The sequence below is a fragment of the Esox lucius genome, chromosome 23 (assembly GCF_011004845.1).
Source record: "Esox lucius isolate fEsoLuc1 chromosome 23, fEsoLuc1.pri, whole genome shotgun sequence".
NCBI lineage: Eukaryota > Metazoa > Chordata > Actinopteri > Esociformes > Esocidae > Esox > Esox lucius.
The window spans coordinates 20,061,490-20,073,372 of NC_047591.1; the positions used below are offsets into that span (position 1 = coordinate 20,061,490).

The following is an 11,883-nucleotide window of genomic DNA, read 5'->3' on the forward strand; positions in this document are numbered from 1 at the left end:
CAGTAGCTTAAATGTAGCTGTGATGTGAACTTGGCAGCTGTATTTTCAGATAATGACCAGCTACTTAGGCCAAGGTTCTACATATACATACAAGCGTGCAATCTGAAAGTGAAAAGTGGAGAGAATCGAGAACTCCGGACAGTAGGTGGCAGTAGGCTATCCTGCCATTTTGGTTGGGAAAAAAAGAGCCATGTTGCGCACAAGGATTTACTGTGAAGTTTTCTCAAAAACGTTGTTGTTGCGGCTTCGTACTACAACAATACGGTCATTGTCGAAACAGGTTCACGTCCGGCTTCTCCCTAACCCTCGCTGTTTCTTCGACGAGCAGGTGCAAGTGAAGGTAGATGGACTTTCTTCGCACCAGAAAGTGGAGTTGAAGTCCATGGTCAAGGATGATAAAGGTGTCATCTTTAAAGCGTCCGCACTCTACGCTGCAGATGCTACAGGACAGGTAGATTTGTGCCGCTCTCCCTCTTTGGGAGGCAGTTACACAGGAGTTGAACCCATGGGCTTGTTTTGGTCCATGACGGCCCAGACTCCTCACAGTAAACTGGCAAAGAGAGAAGTATTAGATCCTTTAATGGTTGTTATAGAGGCACTTAATGTGGACACCGGTGAAGTCTTCGCAACAGAGACCAATGAGAGACGGTTTATGACGGAGGGGTTGAGAAGAATACCCTTGAGCTTGAAAGAAGGAAGAATTCGAGGAGTCCTTTTTCTTCCCCCTGGTTAGTAGGCCGATAAACTGGTGACAGGTCAAGTGGGTAATTATAACTATTTAAGTGAATGGAAATCTGTAGGCATACATTTGTCTTTAAGGGGCCCTTGTTTCAGGACTGAGTGTGCAACAAAATGTCCCTCTCTCTGCCCTTCTCTTTTCTTCTCCCTCATGCTCATCCTCAGGGCAGGGTCCATTCCCTGCAGTACTAGATGTGTATGTTCTAGGTGGGGGAATATCAGAGATCCGGGCCAGTTTGCTGGCTAACAAAGGCTTTGTGGTTCTGGCTCTGGCCTATTTTGGCTATGAGGACCTCCCCAAGACCACTCCCGAATTTTTTGATCTGGAGTACTTTGAAGAGGCAATCACATTTCTGAGGAGACAGCCACAGGTAAATCGTGGAAAAAGAAATCCTCAAGGTCCTTTTTAGTTCTGCTATTGTTTGTTGTGTAAAGACTGCCATCTAGTGGCCGCTGGTGAAATTACACACAGCTCAAACGAACCTCCACAGACAGAACTGACTCATTCAACACTACAATGTTCTTTATTTGAACACACTGTTTAAAAACTGCTTAGTTTACTTTAGAGTTTAATCTGCATTGGACTGACTTAAGTCAACCAAAAACGTAATGATTAAAATTCTGTGTACAAACTACTACTTTTTTCCTCTAGGTTCAAGGTCCAGGAATAGGAATCTTGTCCATCTCCAGGAGTGGGGACCTAGCTCTGTCAATGTCTTCATTTCTCTCCGGCATTTCTGCCACAGTCTGCATCAACAGTTGCAATGCCAATATCATTACACCGCTGCACTACAAAGGCCTTGTCATCCCTCCCCTCACACCTGTCTTAGAGAACATAACCACCACATCGTCTGGAGTCTTAAACATCCGCGATGCCTTACCAGACCCAGAGGCGGAGGGGAACCGCAGTTCCGTGATACCAATAGAACGTTCCGATTCGACTTTCCTTTTCGCTGTCTCCGAGGATGACCAGAACTGGAATAGTGTTTTCTTCACCCAGCAGGCCACAGCCCGGCTGAGCCGTCACGGGAAAGAGAATTTCGAGGTGGTGACATACCCCGGTGCGGGGCATTTCCTGGAGGTGCCTTACATGCCCCATTGCCCGTCTGGCTTCCACCCTGCGGTGGGTGCAGTGGTGGTGTTTGGGGGAGAAGCTAAACCCCACCATGAAGCTCAGCTGGACCTGTGGAGGAGGATCCAAGAGTTCTTTAGAAAACACCTGGGTGGTAACAACAATGCCCAAGAAGCCACTCTGTAATACTAAGAGAAATGGTCACGTGTCAGGTTTATTACTGTAGCGGGAACCTGTCAGGTGTCATCGTAGTCTGCAAATGAAGACAATAGGGCAGGAAATGCACAGATGGGTAGATCTGTATTTCCAACTGTAGACGTATGAAAAATGATCCTGTGAGTGTGCTACTGTGATTCATCTTGAATCTGTTACACAGTCCCATTTTCACTTCCTGTTTTTTTTTTTTTTGAGAAGAAAGATAGTGATCACACTGCAATACTTGTCATTGACTGCAATCCAATATAAGCTTGTCATTGACTACAATACGGTACTTGTCATCGACTATAATCCAAGATAAGCTTGTCATTGACTACAATACAGTACTTGTCATCGACTATAATCCAAGATAAGCTTGTCATTGACTACAATGCATTACACACATAAAAATGTGGGTGCATGCTAGAAAGTTCTGCAAAACATTCTAAATAAACATGTTGTATCAGACTTTAGAATGGTATTTCTACTTCCATTGTTGGATTTGTTTTGTTCTCACTCTTCTGTAAAAATTCTGATCGATTCAGTAAGACCTTGATGAATAGTTAGAACTTGTACCTTTCTGTAAAGCTAAGGTTAATATTTTGCAAATGTAAAAAAAACAATCAGGATGTTGACGTTCCTTTAATAATACTGTAAGACATGAAAAACTAATTAACACTTGTGGACTGTTGTAAGTGAATGGTTGACCTCATGGAGTTGCAATAATCTTTATGCCTTAATTATCATGTTAACCACTATAAATCAACTTAATGCCATATTAGCTCCACTTATATTAATATCAGGACATCTAATATGTGGTTGTTAATATATTCACAAAACATTTGATTTCATGTGTGACCTAAAACTATTTGTATAATGAACCTACTGCGTTATTAAACCACTGTTAATAAAATGACCCCACAACCTTAACATAATGTTTGCTCCTTGGGGCATCACACCTCAAGCTAAATCCTGTTGTAAATGCTGTTTAAGAACCAGAATGTGTGGAGGGTGACTGTGGCCATATCCCAGGCTGGACTCCATTCTCAAAATAGACCGCCTCTAAGGCTTTGCCCTAGCCGCTTTCCCTGTGGGGAATCCCCATCAAAGGTGGATAAATTTTTGACTGCCATCTTTGGTGCCGGTCCATTTAGCAAAGGTTGCCCTTGGCTCATTTGCAGGATTGATATCATGCACATTCAATGCAAACTGTAGTCACGTGTTTAACGACGACGATCGCATAGTGTCGAATTTAATCAACACCCCTAAACACCAGAAAACTGGCCAACTACGACCCACAGATAATCATTTCCACCTCAAGCGTATTCAGAGCAGTAGGCTACAACTCAAAACGGCTAAGCGCTTTGGCGAAGATCCAAATAAAAACCTGTACAGTTTTATTAGTCCGGAGTCAGTCCAATTCTATTTGCGATTTGACTGAATGCAGACGATATTTATCCAAGTAGGACTGTGACCGACGAAAGAATGATCAAACTGCAGACACGGCGCCCGGACGTTTTCTCCATGCTTGCCACTGCCAGTATTTTTCATTCTTGCCTTGCATGTTGACAGAGTGATATACACTAGTAATACGTTTTATTTATTTGAAGAATAACCGATCGCTGAAAGGAATCGACGTCTGTAGATACACAAAATCCGTCATTATATTGCACCGCACCAACTGTCACAGCCAATCAGGAGCCGCCACTGCTCGAAGCGGCTTTGCCATAGACGCTCCGAGCTAAGGTTTGTATCGTTTATAATAATAACTCGAAACGAGCTCAAGTTATTATTATAAACGTGTAACAGCCAGAGAAACATTTGCACAGATATAATTCTAAATCTTTTGGAAATTTAATAATGGCACACATGGTGTTTTCTTTCTTATGTAATTGAATGAATATCCCTTTGAGTAAGTTTCTAAAAACACGGCATTTGGCACGAGAAAGACAGTCTACGGTGACAAAAATGTAGGATTTACATGATAATCCGAACGACCTTAAGAAGTAGTGTCTGGGAACGTGAGAGGTCAATGGCCTGCATGAAGTTGGCCCCCCACCTACACGCAAAATCTCTGCAAAATATGCTTAATCGTTTGTGCTCCGTTTGTGCCGTTAACATTTTCATTTGTTCTGCTCTCATTTTTTAGATATTACAGAATGTTTCATAGGTCATTCAGAGGTCACTCAGCCCCTCAACACAATTAGGTATATTTGCCGATACTCCGTATGGGGGTTCCTGAATATTAAGTTACCCCCACTGAATATTAAGGTACGCCCACTGATGTTCGCCATTGGTCAGTTAATATGGGTGCCTGAATATTAAGTTGCGCCTACTGATGTTCGCCATTGGTCAGTTTGGGGACATCCCGGGTTGACACACGGTTCCACGCTAGCGGTCATGTGTGGTATGACGTCATTACGTTGAGTGCATTAATAGAGGAAGAAGGTAACGTTCAAGCTTTATGTCAGAGTCGGTGTGTTTCGTTCGATTTATTTTGTCCAGATATAAGTTTTACCCATAGATATAGAAAACGAAAGTGTATCTGCTTCGGCTACATGTTGAAAAAGCGCTCTAGTCTGATTATGCTTGTGCCAACTTTGCCGAGACAAATGGATGTTGTAGAATGTTGAAATTGGTAACTGGAAGTGTTGAATTTCTATAGCCTGTTGCAGACAGGTGGCAAGTTTCACTTTGCCCCATGTAGAGGTCAGGTCAACATCTGTTTACAGAAATAAGAATTTATCTGGGCCTGGAACAAGACCATTTTATAATTCTAGAGTAATTACGTGGTTACGGACTTAAAACATTGTTGTGAGGAATATAAAAGTCTAACATGTCTTGGGATTGATTATCTGACGTCTAATTTAACTCTTATCCTAAAAGTAGATTCAATGGCATAAATTACAGTAGTAAATGTAGTCCAAAAGCTTAAAGGTAATGGCATTACCTAAAAGAAATACACAGTAAAATGATTTGCCAGTAAGGCAATTAAACATTTAATTTAATCATTCCATCAAATGCTGAAAACATTACATTCCAACACTGACAAAACTAAATTGTTTCTTTATGTACTGTGCATTCAGCTTTGCCCAGATTCTGTAGACTTAGGTTTCATCCTATCATGTTGTATGGCCAGGTGAACACCTCCAAATCACCAGACCAATGGCAAAGGTCAATGGGCGTAACTTAATAATCAGGAACACCCATATTAAGTAATGCCCCCAACTTGCGGTCTGGAAATAAACCCTCCTCCCCCAACATGCTCCAAATCCACCCAAAATAGTCTTGTCTGTTCGTGCTCGGTTTGTGCCATTAAAAGTTTCCTTCACATCACGGCACCAGAAACAATCCTGGCGCCATGCCATATTATGCTTTTCCTGCCTTGCCTCTCTGTAGTTTAAACATTTGCAAGAGGTTCACAGCCCTGGTACCCTCTACTGGACAATTAGTTGCTGGGAGATCAATAAGCCCCCTGTGTCTTCTGGACAATAAGGCCTCAAGAGATGGGAACGCTATCACAATTTTCCCAAAACTGGACCGTAATTAAATATGCCATCTAGGACTTTAGTGAATAACACTTGAGAAAATATTTATATTTTATGTCGTATATTGCTTATATGTTTATAATCTGTAAGTAGAACCACTATCCTACAACAGAAAGCCATGGACTCTGCACGGCAGAGGTTTTGATGTCATGAAGTTAATTTGGGAAATAGATATTGTCGGTTTGAATCTCTCATGATTAGATGATGTACATTGGATAATGTATATCAGTACAAATAAGTTACTGAGTAAACATTAGTCCAGGCAATAAATACATCATTGCTTATTAGGTGTCCTTAATATGTATTAAGCCTTGCCCTGGTCATAAAGCCCATATGTGGCCTAATAATTGTATCCACGTTACGGACACGTCATGGAATCATGTAGTTCTGTTTGAATTGGTTTAGATTACGAGTTTGTATTGATTAACTAGTCCTTCACCAAAGGTATTAACATGCATTGGTATTAACCAACAATTGTCCCTTGGTGACATCAAACGTTCATGAGTATGTAGTCCTTCTTTGCTCTCAATTTCACTTCACCTGCGTCATCAAGGTAATATTAATTCTGCAATGTTGTTTCCACAAGAATAAACGTAGAACTGAAACAGACACAGGACATGAAGAGATAACTAGCTTAAACTTCGACTTGAGGTTATATTGCAACACAACAATGACTACGAGTGCCAAGAAATTGTTTTCTCTTTACTTTAGGTCCAAGGGTACACACTGGGAAGGAACGGTTGACTAAGCTCTGACATCTGCCGCTGCTAGAATGTCTCTCTCTCCGATCCAAATCCGGCTTCTCCCTAACCCTCGCTGTTTCTTCGACGAGCAGGTGCATGTGAAGGTAGATGGACTTTCTCCGCACCAGAAAGTGGAGTTGAAGTCCATGGTCAAGGATGATAAAGGTGTCATCTTTAAAGCGTCCGCACTCTACGCTGCAGATGCTACAGGACAGGTAGATTTGTGCCGCTCTCCCTCTTTGGGAGGCAGTTACACAGGAGTTGAACCCATGGGCTTGTTTTGGTCCATGACGGCCCAGACTCCTCACAGTAAACTGGTAAAGAGAGACGTTACGGACCCCATGTTGGTGGACATCGAGGTGTTCGATACGGACGGACAAGGACCGGTTCTTGGTACTGTGACCACCGAGAGAGCTTTCCTGGGGGGAGGAGTGAGGCGGACCCCGGTCAGAGGAGAGAGAATCAAAGGGACCCTTTTTACCCCCCCAGGTAAGTTGTGCAATCAAATGTAAGTAGGGGCATTGTAAACTGGTGATTGGCTGAAAGCCTTGGTACACAACAGACTGGCACAACGGCAGGAACTCGGGGACCCAAATGCGGACACAGAGGCAGAGAAGAATGATCCAAAATATTTATTAAGCCAATAGGTAAAAGACTCGTGGTGGTAGTCCAGCCAGGGCTCAATGATCAGATGTTTGGCAGCACAGAGACGCACATGGGCTCATAGTGGAAGACAGGCAGGAATAGTTATTGGGTGGTCAGAAGGTCGATGGCACGGCGGGGCGGTAGGCAGGCTCGTAATCTGAAAAACAGACAGGGGTCGAAACCGGGGAAAAGAAAGACAGGCAGAGTCGGTAATACCAAACATGGAATGCTGGAAATGCCTGTACAAGACAAGACAATCTGGCAACTGCCAAAACAGAGAACAGGGTTCAATACACAGAGGGCCAATGGGAACCGGGGACGCCTGGTGAGGGGCGGAGACAAGACAGTTTCATCACCTGGTGAGGGGCAGAGACTAGACAACCAATGAAACACATAGGGGCGTGACAGAGACAGTATACCTCATGTTTTCCTTTGAACTGTGTTTGATATCAACCCTTTAGGCAAAGCTGCCGTTCACGTGTTACCCCTTAAGCTAAATCAGGGGCAGAGGAGAAGGCTTTGGTGAATTGGACCGGCACTTGGAAATACAAAAACTGCATCCGGTTTCAGTGGGAGTCGCCCTGAAGGAGAGGAGCTAGGGGCAAGGCCTTAGGGGGTAAAAAACTATATGATTGCAATGCCGCCCTGGTGTTAGGGCCAGGGAAATCAATATGCACTGTGAGCAATCAGTTGCAGCAATTAATTCATTGCCAGTCATTCTGGTAAGAGAGTCTGCTCAATGCAGACCTAAATAGTAGATCAGTCAGCACCAGTGAGTGATAAGCGTGTAAAACCACTGCTGTCCTGCTTAGTTCAGTCGCCATGTCCTTGCGTTTGTGATTCAGCTGGGACCTTAAACTGGAAATGATTGATGCCAACAACACAAACCATTTGTCACAGACGTTTTACTCTAACGGATAACCAGGAGCCACAGGAAGCCGGGAGTGTAATACATCCGATATCAGTGGCTACTGGTAACAATGGTACGATTCCAAGGTTGCTGTAGGTTTATTGTCTCAAAATCCATTGACAGTTATAGTCGTTTATAATCACTGAAAGTTATAGTCTTTCACTTGACTACCTTGTATAACAGTCTTACCGCTTTGGGGTAGAAGCTGTGCATGGTCTTTATGGTTACTGAGTGGATGCAGTCAAGCCTGGTGTAGGTCGTGGGTGACAGGGAGTATACATAATTATGCCTTACTGTCTTTCTCCCCCAGGCCCAGGCCCCTTCCCAGGAGTCTTGGACCTGCCTATGATGTCTAGAAATATATCAGAGGTCAGAGCCTGTCTCCTGGCCAACAAAGGTTTTGTTGTCCTGGCCGTAGCTCTGTTTGGGTATGAGGACCAGCCCAAGAAGGTGAAGCACCTTGACCTGGAATACTTTGAGGAGGCCGTGAAGTTTCTCAGAGGAAGACCTGAGGTTAGTTCTTGTGGAAATGTGCTGCTGTGGATGTATCCAGTCCAGAAACAACTCTTATGTTAAATTGAATGCCAGCAATATACCAGTAACTGTAGATCTCTCTGGATGAGAGCATCTGCTAAATGACTAAAGACAACGGTAAAAGACAACGTCTTTCTCTTGTCCATAAGACTTGGTCAGTGATATTTCCACAATATACCTACTTTGGTTACTTCTGATGTAAAATAGTTTGACTTTATGAGTTTGATATTTAGATATGGACAAATGACTGTCATGATAAAAGGAGCGCTTGTCCTCGCGGCTGTTTCTCTCCCGTCCTCACAGGTGCACGGTGCAGGTATAGGTGTGTTAGCTATATCCAAGAGTGGAGACGTGGCCCTCTCCATTGCGTCCCATCTACCTGGCATCTCAGCAACTGTCGCCATCAATGGCTGCAACTTCAGTGTCCACTTTCCCCTGCATTACAAAGGCACCGTCATCTCCCCTTCTCCGTTACCAGTCTGGGACAAGATAACCCCCACACCCTGCGGCCCCCTGAATGTCCGCGAGGCCACGTCGAGTGACGTGAACCAGGCTTCCGAGATTCCAATCGAACGTTCCGGTTCGCCGTTCCTCTTCGCGGCCTCCGAGGACGACGGCAACTGGAAAAGCTGTCTCTATGCGCAGAGGGCGGTGGCCCGGCTGAGGCGCCACGGCAGAGAGAACGTTGAGGTGAGGAAGTGAACCTCACTAGAACAGTTTTTCAGAGGAACTAAGTGTAATCAAGTACTCTGATGTTTGCGTGTTTTCTGACTGCAGTTTTACTTGATGTGTTGATGTACTGCCCGTTTCCTTTCATCCCCAGGTGGTGACATACCCCGGGGCGGGACATTACCTGGAGGTGCCTTACATGCCCCATTGCCCGTCTGCCATCCACCCCGCTGTGGGTAAAGTGGTGGCGTTTGGGGGAGAAGCTAAACCCCACCATGAAGCTCAGCTGGACCTGTGGAGGAGGATCCAAGAGTTCTTCGGAAAACACCTGGAGGGCAGACACAACATCGCAGAGAAATCTAGGTTATGAAATAGAGGGTCACAACTCACAGGTGTGAAATTAGTCCATCAAATCTTGCTAACATACAAGACCATTTTGACCTCTGAGGGCCCCATGAGAACCCACAATGTTGACAACTTTCTCTCATAACAGTCCCTGAATGTCCATGGCTGATCATTTGCTTTGCATTTCTCTACCTAACAGAGACACACTACAGAAACTAGTAAATAAAATCATGTGAATCACTACAATTCAATGAATCCACTTTGTGTGATTTTTATGGTGATTGGTCAGACCTGACCCAATAAAGACAGCTATTACAAGTGCGGTAGAGACTTCTATGTTTTATTTTTAATACATCATTTCATTTCACAATTATAAAACAAATACCTTTGAATGTGTGGAGTATGGTTTGTAGACAACTGTTGTAAAGAAGAAAATAATGAATGGCTCTAGTCAAGGAAAGTGGCTTATATACATTGAAACAGCCATTGAATTAGATAATTATTAGTTTTCTCCTCATACAAAATCCGTATTCAAGACAAAGGAGCTTTTTCCTTCATGCTTCCCTCTAGTGGAAGCTAGATAAACTGCAACGAAACTATACTGAACCTAAAGTATAGTATATACACTGCTCCAGAAAATGCAGGGAAAACATAATCACAGTATAACCCCAAGTCAATTAAACTTCAGGGACATCAATCTGTCCAGTTAGGAGACATAAGCGATTGTGAAGTGTCTCCTGTATTGGTGCAAATAAAAGAGACAACCGGCGCACTGGAGAGGAAACATCAAGACAACCCCCAAAAAGGGAATGGTTATGCAGGTAGGGGCCACAGACAATTGCTTTCTTTCGGACTGAATCTTCTCTATTTTTGCAATTTTCTAGTGTCCTTGTAACTACTGGTAGCATGAGGCGAGACCCGCAGCCAATTCATGTGGCGCAGGCAGTCCAGCTCATCCAGGATGGCACATCCATACGTGCCGTCACAAGAAGATTTGCTGTGTCTCCCAATACAGTATTCGAGAGCATGGAGAAAATTCCAGGAGACGGGTCATTACACGAGGAGAGCTGGACAGGGCTGTAAAGGAGCATCAAACTCCTTTGTGCGAGGAAGAACTGGAGGAGCACTTGCCAGAGCCCTCCAAAATGACCTCCAGCGGGCTACTGCTGTGCATGTTTCTGACCAAACTGTCAGAAACGGACTCCGTGAGGGTGGCATGAGGGCCCGACGTCCTCTAGTGGGACCTGTTCTCACAGCCTGGCACCTCCCTGCCCTGTGCATGGCTTGGCATCCTCAGTGTACTGGCTGCCACCGGCCCAGCGCACCCCGATCAGCCACTTATCACATCCCGGACTTGTCGCGTCTCCCCATTACAAGCGGCTGGTCCTCGTTTCCTAAGGTCATTAGTTGTAAATAATGCCCTCTGTTTTCCCATCCTTTGTGGATTATTGCTGCGTGTTATTGGGTTACGCGTAGACGCCTTGATCTGTGAGCGCTGCGCAGCCTAACGTTTATTGTTTTCTCTGAACATCTTCGGCACTCAGTGGTCATCTTTTGTCTACGCACTCTGTAGCGTTACTACTTTGTGTGGCATTTAATAAACATCACTGAAACCAGCGCCTGCCTTCAGCACCCCTCTCTTCGTGACACTGGGGTTTAGGTCAGGTGACTCAACACACCATGCTGAAGCACAATATGGACAGACAGCTGCGCACAGGAAATGGTTTGTGTATGTATTTATTAGAAATGTGTATGATGCCACTATTATGCCGTGCCGCAGAAACAAAAGGAAGAGTATTATACAGAAAGTACCAAAACTGTCCCCTGAGTCTAGAACACACAATGCGCAGGACAGATTGACAGAATGGTAACCTTCATTCTAACCCTTATTGACCTAGAACACATCCTCATTAAGTACAACAACCTCAGAGAAAGATGAAAGGCGAGACAAACAACTTTTGTCCCTAGGGTTGTGGTGTGCTGTCAGACCGGAGTTGGAACAGATACACACAGTAGGTCTTTGTGAGGGATTCAGCCACAGGTGACGAGTTCTGGCTGCATATTGTTGAGATCTGTTGCTCCAATGTAATTTGGCCTACTGATGTGATACAGGTGCTTGATGGGATGAGTCATGTTTGGAATAATCTGCTGAAGTGATGCCTTCTATAGTATTTGATGGAATCAAGGAGACATTTGACCCTATGAAATGGGGAAACATCCATCTTATATTGGACAGTCCACACAGCATCTCAGAAAATGACAGGGATCCTGTTAAACGATTTGACCCGAGCTTCCACAGATCTGCCATTACAGCTGTGTCCTGTCTTTTGCAGCAACACTTTTTGGTATTAGTTTCAAGTCATTGGTCCTAGAAAAGTTGATCGGTAAGCTATCAGTCTCTTGCGGTCATTTTGATTCTTTCCAACACTGCCCATACGGAAAATAAATATATTTTTTCAACGCAAAATGCATGTAGAATGTATG

The 11,883-nt window shown here is 44.2% G+C and overlaps 2 protein-coding genes across 3 annotated transcripts; both read left to right on the forward strand.

Moving 5' to 3' along the window:
- Positions 1 to 6: 6 nt before the first annotated feature.
- Positions 7 to 2,677, forward strand: acot20 (acyl-CoA thioesterase 20). The gene is made up of 3 exons (XM_013140290.4): positions 7 to 728; positions 904 to 1,109; positions 1,391 to 2,677. Exons 1-3 carry the CDS (start codon positions 191 to 193, stop codon positions 1,994 to 1,996), a joined length of 1,350 nt encoding a protein of 449 aa, XP_012995744.2. The 5' UTR covers positions 7 to 190; the 3' UTR covers positions 1,997 to 2,677.
- Positions 2,678 to 4,381: 1,704 nt separating this feature from the next.
- LOC109614640 (acyl-coenzyme A thioesterase 1-like) lies at positions 4,382 to 9,650 on the forward strand. Of its 2 annotated transcripts, none has more exons than XM_010894203.4 (5): positions 4,382 to 4,453; positions 6,265 to 6,785; positions 8,162 to 8,364; positions 8,689 to 9,075; positions 9,209 to 9,650. In XM_010894203.4, exons 2-5 carry the CDS (start codon positions 6,326 to 6,328, stop codon positions 9,422 to 9,424), a joined length of 1,266 nt encoding a protein of 421 aa, XP_010892505.2. In that variant the 5' UTR covers positions 4,382 to 4,453; positions 6,265 to 6,325; the 3' UTR covers positions 9,425 to 9,650. The 2 variants fall into 2 exon arrangements, with proteins under 2 accessions (XP_010892505.2, XP_019898410.2); XM_020042851.2 differs by lacking the exon at positions 4,382 to 4,453 and adding an exon at positions 6,043 to 6,106.
- The last annotated feature ends 2,233 nt before the right edge of the window (positions 9,651 to 11,883 follow it).